Source organism: Symphodus melops (assembly GCF_947650265.1).
Source record: "Symphodus melops genome assembly, chromosome: 16".
NCBI classification, from domain to species: domain Eukaryota; kingdom Metazoa; phylum Chordata; class Actinopteri; order Labriformes; family Labridae; genus Symphodus; species Symphodus melops.
The window spans coordinates 10122398-10149500 of record NC_136706.1 but is presented as its reverse complement, the minus strand read 5'-3'; the positions used below and the strand labels follow the sequence as shown (position 1 = coordinate 10149500).

General features: G+C 41.5%; 3 protein-coding genes and 1 long non-coding RNA gene across 5 annotated transcripts; 1 reads left to right on the top strand and 3 right to left on the bottom strand.

Moving 5' to 3' along the window:
- Window positions 1–3895: 3895 nt before the first annotated feature.
- LOC306837237 (TBC1 domain family member 10A-like) lies at window positions 3896–11629 on the bottom strand. 2 transcript variants are annotated; one of them, XM_079364832.1, is made up of 10 exons: window positions 10892–11629; window positions 10371–10710; window positions 9346–9445; window positions 8983–9090; window positions 8660–8766; window positions 8456–8570; window positions 7807–7872; window positions 7293–7482; window positions 6416–6570; window positions 3896–6212 (listed from the first exon to the last, which is right to left on the bottom strand). In XM_079364832.1, the coding sequence occupies exons 2-10, from the start codon at window positions 10541–10543 to the stop codon at window positions 5808–5810; spliced, it is 1419 nt and encodes a 472-aa protein (XP_079220958.1). In that variant the 5' UTR covers window positions 10544–10710; window positions 10892–11629; the 3' UTR covers window positions 3896–5807. The 2 variants fall into 2 exon arrangements, with proteins under 2 accessions (XP_079220958.1, XP_079220957.1); XM_079364831.1 differs by having other exon boundaries at window positions 10371–11629.
- A 402-nt stretch (window positions 11630–12031) lies between these two features.
- On the bottom strand, window positions 12032–20331 carry LOC306836922 (protein phosphatase PTC7 homolog). The gene is made up of 6 exons (XM_079364304.1): window positions 19675–20331; window positions 17896–18075; window positions 16616–16814; window positions 15135–15258; window positions 14915–15044; window positions 12032–14491 (listed from the first exon to the last, which is right to left on the bottom strand). The coding sequence occupies exons 1-6, from the start codon at window positions 19874–19876 to the stop codon at window positions 14433–14435; spliced, it is 894 nt and encodes a 297-aa protein (XP_079220430.1). The 5' UTR covers window positions 19877–20331; the 3' UTR covers window positions 12032–14432.
- Window positions 20332–20555: 224 nt separating this feature from the next.
- LOC306836921 (uncharacterized protein) lies at window positions 20556–23159 on the top strand. The gene is made up of 3 exons (XM_079364303.1): window positions 20556–20707; window positions 21237–22039; window positions 22070–23159. Exons 2-3 carry the CDS (start codon window positions 21241–21243, stop codon window positions 22693–22695), a joined length of 1425 nt encoding a protein of 474 aa, XP_079220429.1. The 5' UTR covers window positions 20556–20707; window positions 21237–21240; the 3' UTR covers window positions 22696–23159.
- Window positions 23160–25441: 2282 nt separating this feature from the next.
- LOC306837019 lies at window positions 25442–27080 on the bottom strand. Its single transcript, XR_013780850.1, has 2 exons — window positions 26504–27080; window positions 25442–25956 (listed from the first exon to the last, which is right to left on the bottom strand). It is a non-coding gene; the product is annotated as an uncharacterized lncRNA (long non-coding RNA).
- Window positions 27081–27103: the final 23 nt, after the last annotated feature.

Here is a 27103-nt window from a genome sequence, read left to right as displayed (position 1 = left end):
GGCAGCTTCAATCAAATTAATTCTTCTAATTAAAGTAAAATGGGGTTGTTATATTTTTCAAGAATGTACTTTGGTTATCTGATTTAGAATTTAATTACATTTAACATTTAACATGCACTGCCTAAATGTTCTTAATTACTGTAATCATCTAACCAAAATGGTTTCACCACAAACATTTGCTGCTGGGTTTCTTGAAATACACAGTGCTGCAGCAATGCAAGTTTAAATATTCAGACTGACAGTTCACATTAAATTAAAAGTTAAACTGCAACACGTTACAATACAGCTCAGACAAATAACAATACCAATTATTGTTGTATGCTTTTTAAGTCTTCAACTGACTGCAACACAAATGGTGGCAGTCTGTTAAAAGACATCTTGTTTGTCATGCATAAGAAAAGAAATCTATAGAAACTTCTCCATATCAATGAAGCCCATTTTTCTTGCAGGAAGTTGAAGGAGTCAACATCGGGTTCGGTTGGGGAGGGGAGAAGCTTTTGAGCAGTTCAGAGGTCACTGCGAGGTCCCTAAAACAGAAAACCTGATACGTCTCTGAGGCTGTAAAATGTGAAACCTTGTGACTTCAAACAAGCTGAAATCAAGTGTAAAGAATTTAGATTATGAGAAGATAATGATGTTTTACGACACCAAGGTATAGAGATTAGATCACACTTGGTAATCTATGTGTGATAATATAACAAAATGTACTTGTTTGTCCAGATTTAAGAAAGAGGACATGTTGATAGAAGTAGGTTTGGGAATTACATGTGATTTGATGCAACACGATTCACTTACGATATAATATAAGACACTTGGGCTACAATGACGGTCATATCATGACACAGCGATTCTGCCCTAATAGAAGTATTGCAAAAACAATCAATATGATGAAGAAAATAAAATCACTCTAAAAAGTGCAGGTTTAATGTTTTAATTCTCTGCAGTTTCATCTCATTACATTTCATACCACTCCTTCTCATCGCTGTCTAACATTATCCCACTTTATTCTTTTTCTTCGTTTATCCTGCTCTTCACTTTGGCAAGTCAGTCACTTCAGTTCACGTTGCCCTCATTTGTGTGTTAAGTACCACATATAATAAGTATGACAATATTTGACCTTACACTGACTTAAAACAATCGTGTATTCGGTGTTGTACATCATCTTTTGTATTGTGAAACTCAGGCAAGGCCAATGAATCATTTATTCAGGAGAATAATTTGCCTATATGCCTTTCTAGAATTCTACAATAATGCACTTTTTCATTGCAGAGAAAATGACCCTTTGGAGGACCAATGAGACAATAACTTGGAAGTATATATGAAACTACTTTGCAGTGTGCACCAAGCAGCATAAATCAGTCCAAGGATGATTCATAAGACGCTCAGCCACAAAAGATCAGGGGGATCCCCGCTTAAACCAAACAGGTGTGCCTTATCATTTCCTCCAGAATCATAATCCAGTGTCAAAAAAAAAAACGGATGGCTCTGAGATCATTGGGACTCCTTGTGCAGCTACTGTTATCCTGAGGAAAACCATAAAAGGACACACATATCCTGTCCACTGTTCACTGAACGAGCATCTGTGCGACCCCTGACACCTTCCACTCTGACTTTGCTTCCTGTCCCAAACATGCAGCTCAGCTTTTTATCTTTCATCTACTTTTCATCAAATAATTAATGCCTCCAACATTTAAAAAGTCCTAATTAAGTGCAACTACAACATTTCAATCCTCTCGTCCATCACATATGCAGAGAGTGGGGAAAAAGGGGAACACATTGTTTTAACTCTAGACAAATACAAATATTGTAAAGGACAAAAATCACATCATGCATATGTTCTCAAACTGCAGATAACACTTGCCAGCTGCAGTCTAATCTGACCATTTAAACTATTATCAACTTGTCACAGTTGGGGTGTCTGACCCTGACCTCTCCCCCATATAATCCCCCCCTTTGGGCATGATTGGGGATGGCAGGCCGGGGATAAGGGTCTTCGTTACCAAAAAGCTTTAGTGGAGCTTTTCAGCTCCTGAAGCCAGACTTTAATCTCCCAGACGCTTCACACATATGTTCTCGTGAGATTATCCACCCCACTTTATCGACCAGTCCCCAATAAACAGTACATAAACAGATATCACTTGTGTGGGATACACATTTTCAATAAAGTTTTAAAGTCAAAATGAAGAGCTGTGAAAACAAATAGGAATCATCTTTGATGTTTTATTCTTAAAGTTCCAGTAAGGAACTACCACTTTGTGTTGATGTTAGCGCCCCCTGTGGACAATGTGGCACAGTGTTTTCTGACAAAGACGCCTCATCCTGCTTTTTATTCACAGTCAAATGTATCGCTCTTTGCAAATCTGGTGGGAAATGTAAAAAAAAAGAAGAAGGCTGCTCTAGCTGGGTGCTGTTAATTACTTTGTCTGCCACCTACCCCACGGCAGTGGTTTCAGGTATTGAAAAATAACTATATAAAATAGTCAGTTTTTGTGCTGGTCTTGTTTGCTTAGATGATAGATATGGTGTTGTTAGGATCAATTTCAGTCTGTTTTATAACATGCTTACTTTTCCTATCTGTAACTTTAAATCATCGTGGCTTTATGTGCAGTCAGTCAACAATTTGGATGGAGTGCAAACAGTTTCCAAAAAGGAGTGATACTGCAGCACGGCAGAAGGAAGGTCTGTAGTTTGGTGATGCTTCTTATTACTCCCTCTGCAAGTTTACAACGTTTTGCAGAGAGAGGCAGAGAACAAGTTTGCTCGGTCTGTTTGTTGATGTTTGGAGAGCTTGAGCACAATCTCTTTCAGTTAAGAACCGTCGTCACATGTGAATAGCCCCAGCTGTACACGTTGATTCTCCATGAACGACGCAGACATAGTTTAAGTTTAGTACATTGGCATGTCATACACTCAAATTTACTGAGAAGATGTGAAGAACCTTGATGCAACTCTTCCCCAGCAACAGCTTTCTGTACCACAAAATCAACAAATTCTGCTCGGCTTTCTAACAGAGAGATTACAGGGGCATGTCTGGGTCACATCTCCACAAAGCCAGTCTCCCGTTACACACTCTACAGTCGAGGTCCGGGAGTTGTGGGTGTCAGGGGAGACAGACAGGTGGGGTTTATGTTAGGGTGGGGCTGGTTTTAGTTGGGTTGGGAAGACGGATGAACAACATTGCATTGTTTACAAATAGTGGCGACAGTAAAAGAGATGATGAGAGGAGGCAGGAAAACAATAATGTCCTAATGAGAAGCATCATCAGACAAATCATGGATTATTTTAGAAAAAGAAAAAGCCACTGAGGAAGAGTTAGACGTGGAATAAGCAGGCCAAGGTTTAAAAAAAATCTCAATCATCTCGTCTGGTAGTTTGTATGTAATAAATCAAAATCCTGTACATCTTTCCTGCTGAGAGGCTGAAGTATGGAGACGAGGAGAAATCAACAAACAGTCTTACTCTTCTGAAAAAAAGGATCTATCATGTGCAACAAAATGTAACAATATGAACTTGTAGAGGACATTATTTGCTGTATGAAGAGAAGTAAAAAAAAGCTGAAGAAGGAGTCTTGTATACACGCAGAAGACTCCATTCAGAAACTAAAGGCGAATGCCTGCGTGAGGCTCTTTGGACGCTGCTGTGGGAATTTGCCCCATTTGAGATGCAAATTCCTCGAGGAGCTGAAAGAGCCGGAGAAACAGGTGTCCGAGGAAGTGTGCTGCTGCGTGGGTGAGTGAAGGCGGGTGTTAGGGTGCTGAATGATAACACAGTGTGCATTGAAGCCCCCTGCTCGTTCAGTGCAGTCTGTGCTCCACGACTTTTCCTGTCTCAGTTTCTTGAATATTACATGTAGGCAAAAGAAGCAGGGAAAATATGAGACACATCTGCAAACGTCAAGAGTTTCACATTTTATTGATTTAAATGGAACTCAGTATAAAACAGAATGTCGATATGGAACGTTCAAATCAAATGAGGAAAAAAAGAGAAAGAAATGAAGTCCAGCGTATCTATGGAGGCAGATGGATCAGTCGACATTTACATATTTGGTCTCTTACTTTTGTTTTGGAGGGTTCTAGATTGGTTAGTGTTTCAATTTCATCAGTTTTAACTTTAATCACAAACGTGTCATTTTAAGATGGCAATCTTTCAGACTGACTGATTCACTGAGGCTCTGGCGCACCATCTACATGACAGTAAAGACAAAACTCCACGTAGAAAATCAACCCATAACCCGCCCGACTGTGACAGCGTGACACGTGTTCTTCCTACAGATTGGAACAACATTGTTTCAAAATCTAAACGTCAGAAGATTCAGGCGTGAGGCAGGAACACAGTGCTGCTCAATCGACAAAAAATTAAACCCCTAAATGTACTTGCAAAAAACCCCCCAAAGAACATGTTTTCAGATCACAAACAACCAAAAAGATATTTCATTACAAAAAGCTTCACGATAAATTTGTTGTTGTACAATTACACTTTTTAACTGCTGATTGAGTACAGTCCAAGAGTGAGGGTTGTGAAATGGAGATCGTTTATGATTACATTCAAGAATTTCATCAACACAAACTGCTCACTGCTCATCAACTAAAGGTTTAATGTCGCCCTCGACGTCTTAAATTGTTTTCTCAGCTGGATTTCTTAAAAGTTAGTTCAGCCATTTACATAAAAGTGTTCAGTCAGGTACTGTATGGTGACTCTTCAGCTCAGTAACACCATGTAGCACATTCATGAGGGCACATTTCAGTGGCGTCCTGCTTTAGGATGTAAGAATTAAATATAAAAATGAAGTGTATGGACTGATGTGTTTAAATCAAATATTTAACAGTCTGATGGGCCACAAACCTTAAGCATGATTGTAAACAAACACTTTTGTGTTGAGAGTGCTTCTCACCATGTCTCCTCACAACATCAATATAAACCTGACAAGCTTTCACAGTCAAATACAGAATCACAACGTGATTGATAAAACTGCTCAGTCGGTATATTACAAATCTTTGGCTTCGTAGCACAGATACTCCTCACACACGTTCCTTCATCGGGTCAACACAACTGGAGAGAGTCAATGCTGGGGCAGCGAGATGATGTGAGGACGCCCTCAAGTGTTCTGCAACAGCAAAGACAAACTTCTGAACGCAGCCCGACAGTCGAAAGATACTCCTACTTTATATGTGTGTGTCTGCACAACAGTCAAGCAAAGCAAGATAAATACTAATCTCTGCATTGGCAACGTAGCAACTAACACGGGCAAAGTGGAAGACTTGAAAGTGCTCCTGTTCATCCAGACAGGTACTTCATTTATAAGATGAGGAAATAAACAGAGCTCTCCTCTGAGAGCTGAATAGCAGAAGTAGCTTTTAACAGTGCGTTAGTGAGTCCATAGTATCCCCATGTTCAGTCATATTCAGCCACAATCCCATAGGCTAAAACTTCAGTGACGCCAGCGCAGAAGGCACGTTGTCGCCATCTGCTGTTACTCCCTGGTCATTACACATGTAGCAGTTTTACTCGATCTGAAACTATAAACTATAATCTTATGGTACATTTTCATTACGTTTCTTAGTCAAAAGTGCCATAAAAGAACAAGAACCTGTGCAAATAAAAAGACACTCAGATGTAAATCGACTAACAAGTGGGGCATTTTTGCCAACTGTTTAGAAATATTTCAACATTAATTATTTCCTGGAGTTTCAAGAGTGTAAAAAAAATATAATAATTAGCTTTGTTGCTAAAATGCGTCACAGCCTAGACTACGTCTGCCACCGTTGTGTGGAATGATTTGCGCGAGTAAACTTTGAGCACTCAGCCTGCTACAGGTAAGTGTCATGCTCCGCACTGCTCACGCTCTCTTTGGACCCTCGCACAGTCATGTGGTCGAGGAGAGGCGAGGGGTCGCTGGGAGGAAGGTAAGGATTAACGATCTCCTGTGACGACGAGGTTTTCTTCTTCTCTTTCTCCGCTTTCGTCGTTCTCCTATCTGTGGCGTCCTCTGACTTCGCCCCGTCTGTCTGTGGTGCCAGAGGAGACTCCACTATGATGGTGGGCCGCTGCCTCAGGTCCTGTCTTCTGGGCGGCTCGGCAGTCATGATGGCCTTAGCGCCGTGCATCCTCGGAGGGGACTTGCAGTGTAGATCTCCGCGAGACTCCTTCCAGCGCTTGAGCTGAGTATGATGCTCCTTCTCAATGTCTTTCTCAGACACGGCTAACTCGATAACCTGAAACATTAAATGGGAGAATGCGAGTTATTCACATGAGCAACGCTGGGTCCGTTGTGTTTGCGGCAGACTACAGGTTGAGTGTCTTTCTATAGCTGCCACAGAAGGGCAAAGTTTAAGGGGAGAATAATATCTGGGCATGCTGTAAATGCTGAGTCAGAACAATAAAAAGCAGAACAGCCATGATGGATTCAAACTTGTACCTCCTGCACCAGGAATCCTTCCTGCATGTACTGTGGCTTTATAGCACGGAGCAGCTCCATTGTTTCATAGAGACCTTGACAGGGTCTGAGTTTCTCTTGGGATCCCAACATGCATTTCAGGAGAACCAGGCCGACCTTGAAGACGATTTTTACTCCTGAAAAAAAAAACAACAAAAAAAAAACAAACCAGACAACACGCGGTTACAGCAGCTGTTATTGTTCATGTTTTTACAGAGACAGGCATTCATAAAGGTGCAATTAACTGCTCGTGAGCAATACAAACACTGTACTCAGACAGGTGACAGGATATCCTAACCTAAACTGTACCTCCTGTTCACGCTGGGCTTTGGAAAAAGTTCATTCGCTGACTTGAACACAAGTGGAATAATCTCCATACATGTGAAGTTACATATGCTCAGATCTTTTGAACATTTTAAAACAATGAACTTGTCAACATGCAATCACAACTGCACATGCTTCCTTAATTGAGAAAAGGTGAACGAGACATCTGTAGCATCACATTCAGAGAGGAACAGTTTCCTTTCACTGTACTTTGTATTTGCTTGCATTGTCAATAACAAGAAATTAAACTTGTAATGCCTGTGTCCATAAATCTGTTTCCCCAACCTGTAAATACAGGCATACAAAAACCTGTCCTGACCATGAAAGGTGGCTAATAGGAGGGGTTGTCACATAGATCAGGTCTCGCCCCGCCCTTTACACTCAGGTCTATCATATTTCAAGTTAAACATGGAGATAATGAGCGTATGACATAACCTCGAGGAAAACTAAATACTGCTCTTGTGTATTTATCTCTCGTGTTCATATGTAAGGAGATTAAACACACAGCAATATTGATGTCCATGACGTGCCATACCCTCGCAGAGGAACATGTCCCACACGCGCAGCACTGAGGCCCAAGGTAGCGTCCGAGAGAAGGCACACATGAACCACTCCGTCATGTACAGGATGGGCTCCAGCTTGTGCTTCTTCAGGTGACGGTGGGCCAACGGGGACACCCGCCGCAGCAGGGCGTTCAGGATCTCCCCGTCCAGCTGGATCGCCTCCTGTGGGAGGAATATGAGCCAGCTGTCAGCGGAGAGAGTGACAGAGATCTTCTTTCTGCATAATGTGATTTGTCTGATTATCTCCGCTATGAAGCCCCGGTCAGCACCTCGTGTCAGGAGCTGGTGTGAAATGCAGTCTCAAGAAACACAGTGTTCTTGACCTGTGCTGCAGTGTTGTAGGTTTAGTTTTTGCAATGTATATAGGGTATGGAAGGATAATGACTGAACGTTATAAATGTAATCCTGTTACTCGTTGCACTCTGATGTCTTCCAGCTTTATCAGTGGACTCAAGGTCCCCTTTGTGTGTCTGTGTGGACCCTTACCAGTCCTGTGCTGTAGTATCCAGGGAGGTATTTCTCACAGATCTGGACCAGAACCCAGAAAGCATCCTGAGAGGAAAAAAAAAGAAAAGGAAAACAGGGTTGGCAAACGCTGACAAAGTTATTGTGACATGAACTTGTAACAATGACAAAGGGAGAATGTTTTTTTTTTTACAACAAGTCTTTTTCCTAACCCTATTAGGTATGCGAGTAAACCTGTTTAAAAAGGCTGTCCGTCTACATTTTGCTAGTTACGAAGCACAATCTAAGCGAGGCACAGGGTGCAAGGAGCTTAAATTATATTGCTCGTCTATACTTATAACATACCTAACCCTTCAAGAGTTAGGTACGTAACATGCTCTCTTAGTAGCTGGGACATGCTGCACCACACTTTTGATTTCAGACCAGGTTCAAAGTGCTCTCAGTGCAGTCGTGTTTTTTTTTTTTTATGTGCACATGACAGGGACGCGCCACCTTATGACTTGTAAAACCTAATTTAAGAGCAGCACACCCCTGGGCCCTTAGAGACTCAGAGGTGCAAGTTTAGTTACTATTTAAATAACGTCAGCGCTCATCCTTAGAAATGACCCCTGGGACAGTGTCAGGTGGAAAAAATAGAAAAGGCACTGCATGCGTGTGTGTGTGTGGTCACCTCTGCTGGCATGTGCATCAGAAGTACAGCAGCGATCGGAGCCTGAGCCTGACAGTAACCCTCCTCAGGACGGTGCAGAGTATACGCCTTCAGCACGCGGAACAGGTCCTGCTGCCTGAGTATTTGAACGTTTAAATTTTATCCAACAATAAACTACATGCAGTTATAATGATGCAGCAATGGGCATAATCGCAGACGGCTTACCCATGACCTCCTCTTGCTGCGAACATTTCATGGAAGGGGAACTGTCGATGCAGGTCCCTCTCTATAATATCTATCCATTTAGGATCCCCAGGCTGATCATCCAGTTCCTAAAAACAAGAAAAAATGCCTTAGAAGTTATTATTTCTCAGGACTGTCAGTAATTTTCCAAATGTTATAATTTACCCCTCATGTTTGTTTGTTTTTTTTTCCTACCAAATAAAAATAGTTTTTACAAATAACTATGACTTTGCCTGAGTACCAGACAGGCATGCTTTAAAACAAAAGGAATTCTCTCTAGAAGGAATCACAAATATGCAACTGACCTGGAATTTGCCCTGGTTTTGCTCCCTTCTCACTTTCCCCCCTGTGAGGTAGAGCCACGCCCGTCCACGCAGAGAGGGAGGGATTCCCTTCTGGCAGCGCTCTTTCACCTGTCATTCAACACATGCAACGTTTTTCACGAGCCCTCAGAAAGCAGGAGTAACGAGCAACAGGTGAGACGAGCACTGACGTTTCCATCTTCACATTCTGACATGACAGTAGGCTGGATACAGGTTTTTTCCGGCACAGTTCGGTTTACAGTTTTTTTTATTTCAAAATTGACCTAACTATGTTCATGCCCCAAAAACAGCCCCGTACACAAAGAAAGAGAAAAAAAGAGTTGAGGCCAGATCTAACATGCAGACCTTCTTGTGTTTTTTGGCCATCCACTTGTCCCAGCTGTTGAGCATCTCCAGCCATTTTGACTCTCGCTGTCTCAGCACCTCATTCGGTATTTGTTCTGCACTGAGGAGATAAAACGCACTGTAAAACCTGTACTGAAACTGTACTGTAAGAGGAACCCTGTCATGAGCGGGGGCGGGGGGGGGGGGGGGGGGGGGGGGGGGGGGGGGCTCATCTCTTCCTTGTCCGAACAGGAAACATAACCTCAGACAAAACAGGGAAGCGTTTGCCAACGGCAGCAAAGCACAGGGGAAAAAAACAGGAAGCTGCGGGAGAACTTTCCCCTTGTTCGGTTCCCTGCTTAAACACAAAAACTTGCACCATGATCTCACTTCACAACAGTACAACCATGTCATCACTCACACACCTTCATCGCACTTTAAGAGCTGATGACATGACAAACAAGTTGTTAACCACTAATATCTATATAAACAAGTCACACTTACATAGCTGGAGTAGTGAGACTAGTATGTCCCAACAATAAAACAATCAATACAAATCTTAAAGCACAAACATAACTACACAAACCAGGCTGATGGGGTCAGTTCAGTGTAATCATTTAAAAATAATAATAATATTAATAAAAAAAATTAAAAAATGCAAGAACAACAATACATGGAAACTAAATGGTAAGAAACATACTGCACTTTCATGCAGGATCAAAAGGTGCAGTCAGTCTTTAAACATGAGCAACTTGTCAAAAAAATACCTGGTACCTATAACCATTGTTACTGCAACTATCAGCAAAGTGGTGGATCTAGAAATTGCTTTCCTTCTTCCACAGCTTCTCTATAATTATCAAACATGATGACTCAAGATTTCACTGAGGGTTTCTGGACCTTATCGGTGTGTTTGAAAAACAAGCAATATATGATTGTCCTAAGCTTACCAACATAAGTACAAACATACACATGTGAACCATATCCACTCATTGTAAGTAAGTACCAACAGATTTTAATTAGACTGAGCAGTATGAAGCTTCACTTACTTGTCTACGGAGGATTGTTGTGCTCCTCCCGCGAAGCCGTACCTGTCCACCTGAGTTTCCTCGACGAGGACGTTCCCGTTCACCTCTGGTTCGGACCCGTATGTCCCATTATCTGTCAGCTTTTCTGTGCTGCCCCGCATGTCAACTCCATTGCCCTGCTCGGTTTTTGCCATTTAGTCAACATTTACATTGAAAGAGAGTCTACAGTCTTTCTCACACAACTCATAAGTCTCACGAGCACTTTAAAGGTCTCCATGGAGCCGTCCGCGTGCTGTCTGACTGTCCCAGCTAGCGACGGTTGGTACGAGTGTTGGCTTCCTTGGCTGAGAGCTCGTTGAAACTACAACATACACATAACCTGTGATAGATTTGAATGAAATAAAATGTTGGCCTTGTTCACATAATTAATGCGAACAAAGTTAACTTGCATCAATAGGTCAAGATAATGACGCAGCTATGTCGAAGAATTAGCTCTAATGCTAACATGCTAGCATCATACAGCCGTCAGCTGACACACACACCTATTAAACGCAGATTCTCTGCTGTCAGCAACAATGTTGGTCATGTTAGCTGCTGCTGGCTACAAGGAAGCGACACTGAGGCAGATTAGTAAACAAAACATCCATGGCATCCTCTCACTCTCTCCTGCCACCTACTGCTGAAAACCACTAACTCAGGCATATTGCATTAAATCAGTTCTGAGGATTTACATATCATACAGGTAAAAATTCTAGAGCATACTATGTTATTATATGACAACCACCGTAACTGGACAGCAGTTACGTTTTTAATATGAACGTTATAATGGTAAATTCCAACTACATAATAATATGGAAAGAGCAGAGGCCAAATGTTTAAACCTTAACCCTAGAGCCCTAATTGACAGTAGGCTAATGTGCTAGTGATAGAAAAAACATTTACCAGCTGGAATAACTTACAAACTTAAAGGGGCCATGATATGAAAAATTCACTGTGACAGTGTTTTTGAAGATTTGGGTAACCTTAGTGTCTACTTACCCACACAATTTCAAATAAATCCATGTAGTTCTTTGTTTATGGTCTGCCTTAGTCTTACCACAGAGAAAAATGCTCAGTTTAAAGTTTTCGGATATTTTTTGACATCACAAGTTGGAATCTGGTAAGAAAATTCCCTCCCCTCCGCTGGTATCGCCTCCCATGCACTCCACTTCCAGCCTAGAGTGAAACTTTGGCGCAGGCCAGCCATTTTTGTTTGTTTCTACAGAGGAGTGATGTCTATGAGGAAAACTCAATGGGGGTCATTGCATTTAAAGAGACACACACCAAAATGGAGCATTCTGAGAGAGCTGGTTTCTACAGGGTCACAAATGTCCTCCGGTGCTTGATTCATGTTATATTTGGACCAAAGCACAGCACATGGGTTTCTTGCATGGGGGGGGGGGGGTTGTTTGAAAAGGTAAAAAAAAGGGTATAATGTGCCCCCTTTAAACAGTTATATATTTGCTATTGTAGGGAGTCAGGGCAAAGTTATGAAAAAACTTATTGAGGATGAAAATAGAAGTCAATTTTTTGACAACACCATCCTATTATTCCGATGCTATTTTGCAAGACTGTCTTCTGTGACAGTACAACTGTTTCTGGAGAAAAACAAACATAAAATGAAAGCACGAGAATACAGAATATTTAGTATAAATACTAGATTCTTTATTTAAATATTTTACACATTTTTAAACATATTTACAGAAATTAGACCTGCATTGTTACACATTAGACATATGTGTATCTTCCATACACACAAACATTGCTTGCTGAAAAGATGACAATCATAACATACAGACTGCAGAAGCACCTTTGAGAACAGCTTTACAGAAACAGACGGGCATACTTCATTTACATCAAATGCTGAACAACTTGACCGAGATGAAACAAGCTTGCAATGACAGGAAAGGCCTCTTGATTACAGGTCTAGCTATTTGTTAAGGCTGAAACTGTGCTCACCCTCATACTGTAAGTTTGCAGCACCATTACCTACTTCACCACCACTTCTTTTTGCATGTGGGATCCATCCATCTGTCAAACACAGGGCTATCACCAAAGTAAATACAAGTTCAGAACCTTTCTACAGCATTTTTAAACCATTTTAACAATAGGAACACATGGACAGTGGCCCTTGTAGAAACCATGCAAAAAGAACAATGCGAGACGGACAAATATAATTGCCTCTATTAAGTATATGACGGAAAAAACATGTTTTAACAGCAGGGCTCATGGAGCAATCGTGTCTAAATATGGCTTTCCTTCTTTGGTTTCATAAACCTGTCTTGTATTTTGTTGCAACCAGTCACATATAACTTAAATACGGTACACTCTTGTTGCTCTGATAAAACAATTGAAAATATATTTGTATGTCCCCCTAAACATTTCCACCCACACTGCTGGTCATCACACAAAACTCATGGAATTTACAGTATTGCTGTTTGATGTATTTAACAACAAAGCGTAATTACATACACATAGAAAATGTGTCTTTGGTGCACCTACTTTTTCACCATGAACCACTTGGGTGAGCTGTTAGTCAAAATGACAGACTATCACAGGCGGAACTGTATTATCCTCGTCTTTGATTAATGTAATGTGATGCAGCACACACATATTACAATCATGGTGATTGTGTTTATATAAATCATGTCAAGTTGAGTACAGACATCTGCACTGGGAGCAGCAAACACAAGTAAAGGGAAATAAGGAACTGAGGAATAAACGGAGTACACACCCACCCACACACACACACCTGACTTTTAAGAAAGCAGAATCTTTTACCATCCATCACACAGACAATTCAAACTCTAACTTTAAAACTAAATAATGTTAAAAAAATACATATTTTCCTTTAAAATTCATGCCTGACCTATCATTGCATTAGTAAGCATTCCCAGATGCTAAATTAAGCTTTGTGAGACATCAGATGTTTACATTAAATACACCAGCCACTCCAACAACAACATATCACATGTACGCCAAACACATGCACGCATCTTTTCACATCTTTCCTCCCACATAGACACGGCAGCAAATGATCTCGACACATCATCTTCTTGTTCATTTCAGCAAGTGGAAGTGTGGGGTAGATAAAGCTAACTCCAAAATCAACATCTATACAAGAAAAATATAGTTATGAATGCATGTGTACATCTTCCACAATTGTAACCAAATAATTGCTTCAACACCCAAAGTAAAGACAAATAAGAGGACTGAACGTAGCCCTAAAAACACAAGAATATTTACAACATATCAGGGTGTGGCCATCAACAGACCCCCAAGCAAAGTGAAGAAAACTGATCAACCCTCACATGTAAGCTCAAATAAGTGCTAGTGTCCTTTACACATTAATTTAATCTGAGCATTTACTCATTAGCTCTACCATCACTCACATTCCCAATCCCAACTCTAACATTTAGTTTTTTTTACAAGACCCTCCCGACACCCAGTATCTGCTTCCTCAGTCCACCAGTAGGCTTTGTTCATACACGTTTACGACAAGTAACGGATTGGAATAACAGAAACAGATTGCCGGATTCAAAGTCAGCTCTATCACTACTCTCTTAAGGATCCACACCATGGCTTACTCCTCTTATTGTTTCACTTTTTTGACACAGAGAGGCTTCCAGGTTTTAAAGCCCTCAGTCAGACCCATTCCTGTGTTGATGCAATGCAGTGGGACATGCAAGACTGAAAGGCATCCCTCAGGTAACTGTACTTGGCTCCTCCTGCATCATGATCAACATGAAATGGTGGTTTATGTCTGCTTCCCCTCAACCGTTGGAGCGCCGAAGCACAACAGAGGAAGGGAAGTAAAGATGTGCGGAGGAACATCAGCCCCACGGCTAGGGAGTGTGTGACGAGTTAAAGGGCCTTCCCTGTCAACCCACAGAGGATGCGGTGCTTTTTTTTTAGAGGGGGGAGGAGGGCCGTAGGTGGAAGACTCAGGCAGACAGGAGGGAAGGACCAGCCCCAGAGAAGCGCACACACACACACACACACACACACACACACGCACACACACACACAGGCACACACACATTTTTAGTCTGTGTATTCCGCCACTATGGACAGCAGTACTGTGATGTCATCTGGCTTCCCTCCTGCAAAAACAAAACAAAACAATTAGCAACATGCCCTGCAAATTAGCCCTGGGCATTTCGAAACCCTATTTCAAGCTCAATAACAACACATTGATTTAGAAAAGACAAATGGAGAAAGTTAAAGCTGTAAAAGCAGACAAAGATAGTATTCAATTTGAGTCTTTTAAGCCTAATTCTAGTGAAATAACAATAATTACACTTGTTGTGTAATATTGTTTGATTAAAAGATCAACTTAAAGTGTATATGTACATCAAAACAAAACGCCATGAATTGAAGTGTAAATCTCCAAGAGAAACAATTGCATACATGTTTTAGGATATGTGCAGGGATAATGAATAAGGCCATTTTGGTTCAACTGACTTACATGTACTCAAAGTAGATTTAACTTGACAACAAAGCCTCCAAAAGCTCTGTATACATACCTCTTACATTCAGGCCATTGTCACAGGCAAACTGTGCGAAAGGTGACATATAGTTGGGGTCATAAGCAAGGTCATGAGCTTGCTTTGCAATACTCTGTGCAGTCTGCAGGATGCTGTCATAGTTCGTAGTCTGAAATTGGCAAACATTTAAAAAAATGTTAAAAAAGGAATGTGAGAAGTGACATCTGATAGGTTGTAAAGCGAGACATAAATGTGACACCTTGAGTTTTTTTAGCTCCTGCAGTATCATGTAGTCCGGCATGTTGTCAAAGAGGCCGTCAGTTGCCGTTAAGATGATGTCACCAAGCTGCACATCAAAAGAGGAGCTGTCCGCTGCTTCAGGACTGTAAGAAAACACAAGGGCAAGTCAGGATCAGTCAAAGGTGAAAGAGAATCATGCAGCGCCTGTCAACAGTTTCCATCATGGAATTAAGCCAGTCAGTGGTCACTCTGCCAAGTCTTGAGGGTGGACGCGGCGTGGGCGTTTAATCGGACAGCTGCCTAGGAAGCAACCTGTCCTCCGTGTCCTTGCCAGACGCAGAAAGCGCCTGGTTTTTATTGGCAACATACTTCATACTCAAGTTGATTTCCTGGGAGCATGAAACCGTATGTCTGTGCCTTCTCCTGAAGGTTTTATTTTAAGGTTGCACAACAGAGCCATTAATGTTTCTTTCATGTGAACGTTTGGTGGTTTAACAGTTAAGTATTAAACTTAGTTTCACACCAGACGGGATTACTGCGAAACAGGCTTCTAGACGGCTCTTAATGGATTATAAAAGGTTTATCTTCTTAATCAGGCTGCCATTGTTAGAATCACAATGTGACACCAATCAGGATTGCCTCGCAAACCTGCATACATGCTGGTATACCATGTGTCTTTTGCTACCTAAACAAACATGTTTTGTTTGCAGGCAGGACACTACATTTTATAAAGATATTATTTATGAAGTTTAATTTTAAGGCGAGGACTCAATGAGTTTCAAAATCCTGCCAAAGAGATAGTTGTGGACAGATAAATGATCCTTTCAAAACAGGTTTATGAGAAACAATGAACTACAAATCATTTAGCCCAACCTAATGAAGATTCAAACGGTATCACGTTCTCCTGATGATAGTATTATTGCTCCAGAACATTAAAAATGACAGAAAAGTTGACGACCACCGCCCCAATAGATATGTGATCCCCAAAAAGATGACCAGCTAAAGGCAAGCTATGTGGAGGTGTAGCCAGGTTTGTCCAGCTGCGTGAGACCGACGCAATCATTGTTTCATCTGCTAACACTGCCTGAATGTTTATATCCCTTATGTGAGGGCTAGGCATGTCTTGACAAATCCAGTTTTATCTGAACACTTTTTACAGGAGGCAAAATGAAAATCCCTGTCTGCTTAGGAAAGTCTCTGTATGCTATGTATGTCGCAATAGCAGAATGTAAAAGCAATTTCCCCTCGGGACCAATAAAGGATATCTTCTTCTTTCTTTCTTTTTTTTTTTGAATACTTTGTTTATTCACTTTTTGAACACGTGAAAAAACACAAGAATATTCACAAACATAAAAAAAAAATGTTTAAACATTCATATATATATATACAAACAAACAAAAAATAAATATCTTCTTCTTTCTTATGCTGAAAAATACACCATGGACTGGTTTTTTTCTAACACCTGATTTACAAGTGTGTAAGCAGCACTGAGATACTAACCTGTCGCTGAGCACCACCCCCTCAGCTCCTGGAGGAGCGATGGACAGCTGGAAGGGCGTGTTAAAATAGTGCTGCTGCTCGTCTGAGCGATGGACTACCTCTCCTCCCCGAACCACCAGAAAGCCGGAGTCACCAAGGTTGCACGTGTGTAACCTGTGACTCCGTCGTTCCAAGACCACGATACAGGCTGTACTGCTCCCTACAAAACAGAGGAACACCACATTAATGACAAACATAAAAGGTGGACAGAGAAAATGCACAACAAAACACAAGAGGAGAAAGGGAGAATGGGTTTAATGTGCGCTTCTCTGCACTCTGTAGAAAATGCTGCATCAATGTGCGCACCTTTTACAGTAGGTGGGTGAAATGACTATACAGTTTCCAACAGTGTGGAAAAACAAAAACAACCGTAGAGGTCACAGCTCGTACTTGTCCCAAGATTCTTAGTGATGGCGGTTCGAGGTGCCAACAGCCTGACTAACCTTGAGCGGTGAAGGTCAAAAGCAGACCTCGTCAAAGCTTCCCAAAATAAAATGTAGGCCATTTGACAACCATCGTGACACGAGAGAGGCGGTAAACTTTGAGAGGGCTGGCTGCACGTCAGGGCTACAGAGTCCCAGAAGATATGCAACCTTGGTCATGACTCACATGCGTGGCATGTGCACACTTCTAAAAACCTGTCTGACCCGCCTGCTCTGTCGACTATAGACACATTCTTGACCTTTTCCAGTTTTGGTATAAGGTTAGTATGTTCACCCGCCATGCTGAGTCTCAACTTCCATGAGTCAGAAAGAAATGCAGCCTGATTCAGAAGTTAGTTACCTCACAGGCGTTACATCAGTAAGTAGGATGCAGGTCAAAGCCTAAATCAATGGTAACAAACAGCCCACACACAGTAATACAGGGGGGTGAAGCTAGCTCGCCGGATATAATAAACAAGATAATTAGGACGATCATTGTGTATCCTATTAGTGCGTTTCCAAAAAAGTGTTGTAACCAAACTCAGCTGTCATTACGTCTTTGTACATTCATATAGAGCATTACATTATAGACCATTACCTTTCCTGATTTTTTGACACAAAAAAAGTGAACCTGCGAGGTAAATGATATATTACAACAATATGTTGCACATCTAGCTTACTAAAGCCATTATTTATAGTGTGACTCATCCTGCAGCTATGTTATTTATTACTGAGAGTATGTCTGTTCACATGGGAACATGACTCACTCCAACACTGGCTTTGTGAGCACCTTACTACTTCATCGGCACGTGTACTCACCTAGAAGGGGGACTTTGTTCTGTAGAAGCTCGTAGTAACCAGAGGTCAGGATACCCACTGGATTACTCGGCGTGAAGCGTCCCTCCTTCACAAGTCTCTCACAGGTTCTCATTAAGGTGGCAGAGAACTGAGAGGGGTCCACGCCATAATCACGCCAACCACCAACGCCGTCTGCAACCCCTGATGGACAATGGGGACATTTTGTTTCATAAAAAGGTTGTTTTGATGCTGTTCACCAATACAACAACAATCTTATCCCATCCGTCATACACGGTGAGATCAAATACTGGGCTTTTAAGAGCTGAAACAATATGATGATCAATTAATCAGGTCATGGACAAAGTCAATAAATAGCATTTATTCTGACAAGTTATTCATTTTTTTTAAAGGTAGGCTATAAAACACTTTCGGGTCCAGCTTTGCATATATAAAATATTGTCTTTAATGAATCTAATAAGCAACTGAGGCAAAAACAAAAACCTTTTAAACCTGTCAGAGTTCAAATTGACTTTCTAAGATGAGGCTTTTTTCAAAGATACAACTTCTATTCATTTTAAACACCATAGTAAAACAAAACAATTTCACTAAATAGATGTATGGTCATATAATGTAGTGAAATAGACCATTGACTTTATGGTCAACAAAACTGTCAAAATGTAGTGAGCTACAGAATAATAAATCTGTGTGTATTTGTCATAAGAATTAAGTAACGTGGAGATTACCATATGGTTGGAAAAAAAATATATATAGTACATTCCTACAGTATGATACAGTGGTTTTATACTCATATACATCAGCCTGTTTTTGCATATAAAATGTTTTTTTCTGTGATTATGTACACTATGCACTCATCTAACGCCCGTGTTAAACAAATTCAGATAAGGAATGTTAAATATCAGTTAATAAGCATTTATACAACACTAACTTTGGTTTCATTTTCTATTGATATTTCGCCTTGAAGCTGCTCCTCAACCGCCCCCCCCCCAAAAAAAAAACCCCCGAAACAAAACAAGAGAAAACTTGAGTTTACAGACACTATGTGTCGTGTGTTACAAACACGTGAAGCCTGGACAGATTGTGTTTCATTGAGCTGGCTATTTTTAAATTTCACATTATCAGCATTATCATAAAAAGACTGCAAAATTACTATAAAGCTAAGAAACAACGTCGAGGTGTCGACCATTGAGGCAACTCGGTCGTGCCGGCTGGAAAATGAGGAGGACAAAGCAATTACGCCGAGCTTAGCTTCGCAGGCTACTGATGCTAACAGCAACATGGCTGCCTCCATGCTCAACCATTCTGACCTTTGCAAGACATTGTAGTAATAAGTCTGAGAAGTCACATGAGGGGCTTTATTTAATGTAGCCCCTCATTAATTCAAGCGCATCAATACCATTTAGTCCGATAATTATCGTTAGAGTCGTGCACTCTTCAGTCGGAGCTAATTTAGGTGAAAGGTCATTCAGTGGTACACCTCAAACGCACGCGCTGCAGGTTACCAAAATAATCACAACATGACGCGAGTGCAGCTGAACTTGAAGCACTGTTCATCCCTAACCATTCCCCCTGCTACAAAAGAAATTAAACAGATAAAGTGGTAGCTGCAAGATGATGAAAGTTGTGCCTCCTTCTGAGTTGGAGGTGGAGGGCTGTTTTGTTGTCATCCGAGGGAGGGGGAGGGGGGGTCTCCGCACGTGCAGGCCAGCTAACTGAAGGTCATCGAGGGTGACCAATCTATGCTTGTCGGCTACTGTGTGTTTTATTTGCATGTGAGCTTACCCAAAACATCTGCTGCCCTGTGCCGCGCAATGAAGCAGGCATCGTCTCCGTAGCACATCCCTTTCTTCAGGATCCCCTTTCGAAAGTCTTTCCCAAAACCACAGCTGGCGCTTATCAGGCTGTAGTCCCGACCGTCCGTCTGAGAGAGTCCACCCAGGACAGCCCGGGCAACCAGTCTGCCATAAGACAGTACGGATAACATCCCCCAGCAAGGAGCTACCCCGTATTGTGTAGATCACACGTTCCCCCCCCCAGCCCTACTCCCTGTCTTTCTACCCGGACCCGGCCGCCTCTTCTTCAGATCAAACACCGGCTGCTTCTTTATCCGTCCATTCACTCCCCACTGTCACGCTTCCGTTAAATAACAATCTGGCTCCAAGCGTGAAAAAGGCCACCGTGCCGTCCTGTCCGGTTAAAGTGCAGTTTAAGACTCAGGTGAGTGTTTCATAATCGAAGTTCCTCCTCTGGGCTCTCTCCGTGCAGACATGTTTCCACACCGTGTGTAGCCGGACACTAAGCTGCGAGTACATACGGGTCTTTGACCGTGTTCAATTCTGACGCTACGCTTTACCTACATCATCCAATAGCAGAGCAGCATTCAGACCCGAGGGGACTCGCAGTTCTCAGAGCTGCAGGAGAGCTCAGTAGGACTGAACTGCGCAGGCTTCAGATGCGCGTTTGTTTTCTATCACGGGACCGACCGATTCTTCTTTAAGAACTAAAGTTAAGAACCATTTATTCTACAATGAGACCACGTTATAAATACACTTCCAGATGAATCAGAGAAAAATAACTATGTGCAAGACTGTTTGATTGCAAAACCTCGAAAATGTAATCACAATTTAAGGTCAAAGCAAAGTGTCATCTTTCTTTTTTCCTATGGGTTGATCAAAACGAGTGCACCCCCTTTTAGACGACTCTGCAACGACACATTTCCCACAAACATAACGGTGTTAGGAAAGGAAGAGAGGACATCAACACTTTACAGCCCGAATAACCACCAACACATTCAGACACAGGGCGGCAGTTCAAGGTAAGACATAGTTTTTGTAAATAGCAATAATTATGTTGTTTTTGGTTTTGGGTGTGCCTCGAACAGAGGACATTATGAAGCGTTTTGTGATTATGTTAAACGGAGCGGTGATTATTCTTAGTGAAGAGTGGTGCAATGGCTGTAACTCAGTTTTAAAATCAAAATCGGCCCTTTTATTTCTTTAACTTGCGGTAGTTAGTAAATGTCGTTTAGCTGTCCTTTTGTATTTTTTAGTGTATGCATTTTTTTTTTTTTACCTCAGGCTACCTCGTTTATTTTTAGATAAACCAAATGATACCATGTGGTAGCCTGCATCTTTAAAACCCAATTAAAAACGCATTTTAAAGGACTCGATGAGGCTACGTGCGGCTGTACTGTAGACATTTGATTATTCGTTATTAAAAGGAAAGGTTACACGATGTTGTTTTTGTCGTCATCCTGTGATGATGGCTGGGAAACAACATGACAGGCCGTGATTTATCATGCTCGATTATGTTTGATTATTATCTCTCAAAATGTTTCTCTTTAGGGACATGATGATGAGGAGGTTGTGTGAGTTGACACGCGTGTTCGTCCTGGTTATGTTACTGTTGAACACTCAATCAACATGGGCTAAGAGAAGCAGCAGCAGCAGCAGCAGCAGGAAAACATCCTCCTCCTCCTCCTCTTCCAGCAACAAGGGTGGGACACAGAGTAAACCATCCAGCTCTCAGCCTTCAAGCTACCCTCGACAGCCTCAGAGTCCCAACAGAAACCCCAACCCCAACCCATATCCAGCTGGTGGAAGTTATCCAGGAGTGGGCAAGCCTAACCAAGGAGGAGTTCCCAGACAAAATCCAGCAAGTTATCCAGGAGCCGGTAGTAACCCCAACCAGTATCCTGCTAGAGCCAATCCAGGAGGTTATCCAGCCCAGAATCCTGCAGGAGGTTATCCACACCACAATCCTGCAGGAGGTTATCCAGCCCAGAATCCTGCAGGAGGTTATCCACACCACAATCCTGCAGGAGGTTATCCACACCACAATCCTGCAGGTGGTTATCCAGCAGGGTATCCCAACTCACAGCCAGGAAGAGGGAATTATCCAAATCAGTACCCAGCAGGAGGTAGTTATCCCAACCAGTATCCAGCAGCAGGTGGCTATCCTGTCAGAGGTGGAAATACTGGTCAGAATTGGGGTCAGGGTGGTGTGAATCCAGGGGGTTACCCTGGTCAGGGTGGTGGATATGGGGGTGGTTACGGTGGTGGATATGGGGGTGGTTATGGGGGCGCCGGTGGTTACACAAACTGGAACCCAAACAATAAGATCCTCAGTCCTCGCTTTGGTGGAGGAGGCTACGGACAAGGAGGCTACGGACAAGGAGGCTACGGGATGGGAGGCGGCTCTCCTTTCTCTCGTTCAGTACAGCACATGGGATACCAGCCGAAGTCATCGGGTTTTGCTAAAAAAGCCATGTTAGCAGCAGGCGTTGGTGCGGTAGCTGGAATGGCTGTTGGATATGGACTTGGGCGTTTCCCTCGACCACATTTCAATTTCCGCAACCCTGAAGAAGAGCAGTATTACAACAGCTACATGTACCGTCGTTATGGCACCGAATCTACAGACAAAAAAGACTACGGCCGTGATTATGTCTACAACCCCCCACCAAGGGCCGAGACTTATGAGAGCTTCATGGATAAATGCATGAATAGGACTGTCCCTCTTAAAGATCAGAAAAGCTCCACCCCTAAAAGTTCGCCTGGAGGCGAGAACGAGGACGACGACACAGTCAGCATTGAGGAGATTGGATACCCAGCTCTGATAGAGCAAGTGAAGAACCGGCGCTGTGTTGAACAGTTCATGGTCTACTCTGAGCGCTTTCTGCAGGAAAGAAAAGCTGAGCAACGATCAATGCCGCCAGCTGAGGGGAACAGCCCGCCGAGTTACGGTGCCATGCAGCTCTTCACCTCCCTCTTTGTACTACTGTCCAGCATGCTCCTTCTCCAGTAAAAACAGTTACTGGCCCATTATGGATTGCTACTTCCATCCATTATATCTGCATGTCTGCATAGTGCTAAGGTATATTATCCCCATAGTAAACAATAGCTGAACACTTTTAAGTGCTTATGGTCAGTCAGTCATTTACTAAAACTAACAAAACAATAGAGTAATGTGTATGTGTAAAGGAGTCAAACTTTTAATTTTGTGACGTACAAGCTTCACTCCTATCGGTTTCATCTCAGATATTTTGCACTTTTTTACTTCAGGTTATTGTAAACTGAATGCATCGAGATTCTGGACTGTTTTAGTTGTTTTTTGTGAAAGTTCACTTTGACGCTACTGTTTGAATAGGAATGTAACTTTATAAGATCTATGTACAATAACATCCAACTAACATCATTTCAACATTTATTCCACTTTCCATTTTCAACATTCCAGTGTATCAGACAATTAAACAGACTGGTTTTTTTCAAGTGGTTATTGTTGTTATCTCTATATATCATCTATAAAAGCATCTTAAAGCCAGGGCTCCACTTCTAAATTGGGCTAAATTTTGACATAAACCGACATAGAGATGATGAGATGACGACAGAGAGATATAAAGATGAGGTTGAGGACCAGTCATCATACTGTAGAGACGGGGGGGCAAACCATTAAAGAGAAAGTCGTGATGTGGTACGATTCAATTAAAAAAACCTTATACAATATCTATCTTTATGTTCAAGTCCTCGACCATAATGGCAGTTACATATTACAAGGTCATACCCTGAAGTATGTCCTATAAACAAACCACTGTTATGACTTCACTCATGGTGGCAAAACACTCAACGCTAATTCCTTTTTTTGTAAACCATAATAATACTAAACTTGCATGATGCACAAGGTGAATAATGACCCTAACTCTTCTCAGGTACTTTATACTCACACTTTGTTTATTGTTAGGGAGAACACATTGGCTTGCATGTAAAAGCCCTCAACAGCCAATGGGCATCGGAGAACATGTGTCCTTGGCAGCATTAGTAGAGTTCTGCTGTTGCTTCTATGCCTGCAGCTTTTTCATAACAACATGTGCATTTGTTGACTTGAGCGGTGTCACTTAATCTTTGCAGTGCACGTTTGCTAAAAACTGAGTTGATTAAAAATAATTGGTTTACAGAAAATGTGGACGTTTTAAAGGGCATAGTCTCACTGCTGTAGTGTTGTGTAGATTTGCTCAGATCTCTATGCCAACCCTGGAAATACTCTGTTCAATCTGCGAGAAAATCTCTAGACTATCCAGTCAGATTTTCAGGTTTTAGCTGGTCAACACATCTCATTGTCTTTCTGTCAGCATTTGAATCTTTAAACACAGTCAGATGGATATAATAGGTTAGTTGTTTGTTAGTTGTGTCTACTGATACCGATATCTAGGTTTGCCTTTCCTGAACCGGCTTCCACCTGGCTGTCATGACAAATGACTTTGTTCCTCTGGACCTTTCACTCCGTGTGAGTTGTGTCAGTGTGTTCATCTGTACATGAAAGATTCTTTTTGACATTTCTGCTGTCATTTTCACCTTCCTGATGTAATGTATTTGATTTCTCGCTGGGTTTTGTTTCACCCAAGATAAAAAAAAAAAAAGTCTTGATTAAATTATAATTGTTTGGCCAAGTCCAGCAGGGTACAGTTCAAATATGTGTGTTTTCTGGATGTAGTTTTACAATGCTGGTCTAACACATTTATTTCATTAATTTGTTTTAGTGCTACACGGAGGGGTTTTCGCCTGGTAATTTTTTTTATCACGGCAATAACATTTAATTGATTTAAATCAGATTTTGACATCTGTGTACTCTCTGGGCTGGATATTTGTGAAGTGCACTTATTCCCCTTCTGGAGCGTATAATGAGAAGGATTATCTGTGTGAATTTTGTGGTCCTCACATGCAAATGTAAACATTTTCGGTACTCATCAAATACTATGTTGGTTTTCTTGTTTGTCATGGATGTTCTGCGTTAAATAAAATAATTAACAAAACAGTGCTTTCGCTGTGTAATTAATATACTGTACATTTGCAAACCCTGTGTTACAACCCTCCTTTATAATGGGAATGGGTATGGGATTTAAAGTGTTCTAGTGTAGAACAGCAAAGTACTCTACATCATTTCTTCTGTGATAATACTCTATACCTACTCCACTGCATTTGGCCAAAAGCTTTAGTTTCAGCTTAATTGATATTAGCTTGGCATAAAGCAGAAATGGGGCTGTTGTTCTGCACTCATTGTAAGTGGCCTCAATAGATATTAGTGGTTCTTACCTCTGAAAAAGGGAGACAACATTTCTGTTCTAAATGAATGTCTCATAAATGTTTGTTCAAAACCACAAGATACAATATTTAACCCATGACAGAAAGTAATTGTGCATATTGAGTACTTAATGAGTACTTAAGTAAAATGTACTCAAAATACTTAAATGTCTTCACTTGAGTAAGGTTTTGAATAATGGGACATTTGCAGATTATTTGAAAACTCAAATAATAGTTCTAGCTCTATCTCAAAATAAGTTTAAACTTACCAAAAAGAAAGTGCCATAAAATGAATCTAATAGATACTCAGGACAAGTTCCATATTAATGAGGATTTTTTTACGAGTAATGTTAGAATTAATGTCATAAGTGGTTAAACATACTGTAAATATGTTGGTTTTATTGTATAATGAATTCTTCTGAAACAGCATTCTCTCAAATAATAAAACTAACAAAAATAAGAAAAATAACAAAGGATCATTGATTCCAGAAGCTTTTATTTCATTGGAGTTGTTAACAGACCCCTGTGATCGATGTTGTGTTACATGTCCCTGATCCATGCAGCTATGAGGACAGACACTATATGTCCCAGTGTGAGGAAGGCGTTAGGAGCTGGGGCCGCTGCGTTAACAAAAGCTCTCCACAGAGACTGGTTGTGGAATCCCTGGCGGTTTTCATAGTAAAGCCGTTGATCTTGCTCTGAAGAGACTTTATGGTGACTCGTAGATCCATGCTTGGGCCGACCAAAGAGCCCCAGGCCGTATCCTGTGCCTGTGCCCCCCAGCATCCCGGCTGCTGCGACCCCCGCCAACTTCAGGCCCTGCTTGGAGAGGCCGCGGCCCTGGGACGGAGGGTTTTTGTCTGCATCACCTTTTGCTCGACCCTTGAAGAGGCCTCCGCGTTTACAGTGTGCACCCGGGCACAGTGCTGCCACGAGCAACAGACAAACCCAGAGTGAGAGGAGCTTCTGCTGGCCCGCCATTTCTGCAGATCTGAACATGCAGAATATGAATAAAAATGCTCCGTCCTCTTAGTTCAGATAGATAGATGGATAGATGGATAGATAGATACTTTTTTGATCCCGAGGGAAATTCAACTCCTGTTAATGCTTTGGTATAGATGACAAAGAGAGAGTGGTCTGTTAAGTCCATTGGCTGTAATTCAAACTAGTATAAAAGCTTTTGATGCTCACTGAACATCTAGTCACATGACAAACAGCACAATAGACATCTAGAACTTTCCACATTCACTGTCAACACTGGCATTAGGGCATTATGTGTGTGAAGCCTATATCTCCCTTTTGTAAAAATTGTTTTCATTTACACAATGTCATCTGTTGAAATAAAACTTATCAAAGATGTGGTGTAAAACATTTGAATAAATGCTTACAAAATCAATGTATAATTGCAAGAAGAAGAATTTTTTTAAAACAACATTTTAACAATCATCCATCCATTTTTAGCAAAAGTTGAATTTAAACAACATAATAAATGCAAATAAAATGTTACATGTCAACAATTTAGTAGATTTATCTTTTACCTTTAGTTGCTGGTCACACTGAGAGGTCGTGATGCAAGAGTGGCAGTCCTTTATTCAAAGCACAACACTGGTAGTGCAGCAGCATTTTAACATCACTATCGTTTACGTACAAACAGCATCCACACATCAGAGGCAGCACAGCTCCTCCCCTAAAAACACACGCTACAGGTTGAATCATTTAGCTGATGGAGGCATATCACATACAGTTTAGATGCCCAGGTTTATCCTATTATTCACAGACTCCACAGCTGGCCCCATCTCAATGTTTGTTGACTTACAGCTACAGTCCATGCCCACACAATTTGTAGGCTTTTGCATCGGTTATGGAACTTATAGGTTTTCTTTGCTAGCCCTTTGTTGCCACTTGAGGAAGAGAGAAAGCAAAACCTAGAAAGATATCATGAGACAGAGAAGACCTTTTCCAAGCTTATGAATTTTTTTTTTTTTTTTTTTGGATAAGTTTCCATCCCTCTTGTGTGTGATGTGTGTCATTTCTATTCTGTAAAACTTCAGGTTTTTAGTTAAGGATATGGAAATGACCCTTCCTTTATTTGGGACAGGTGTCAATTCGAGGCAGGCCGTTCAAACAAAACTTGTTCA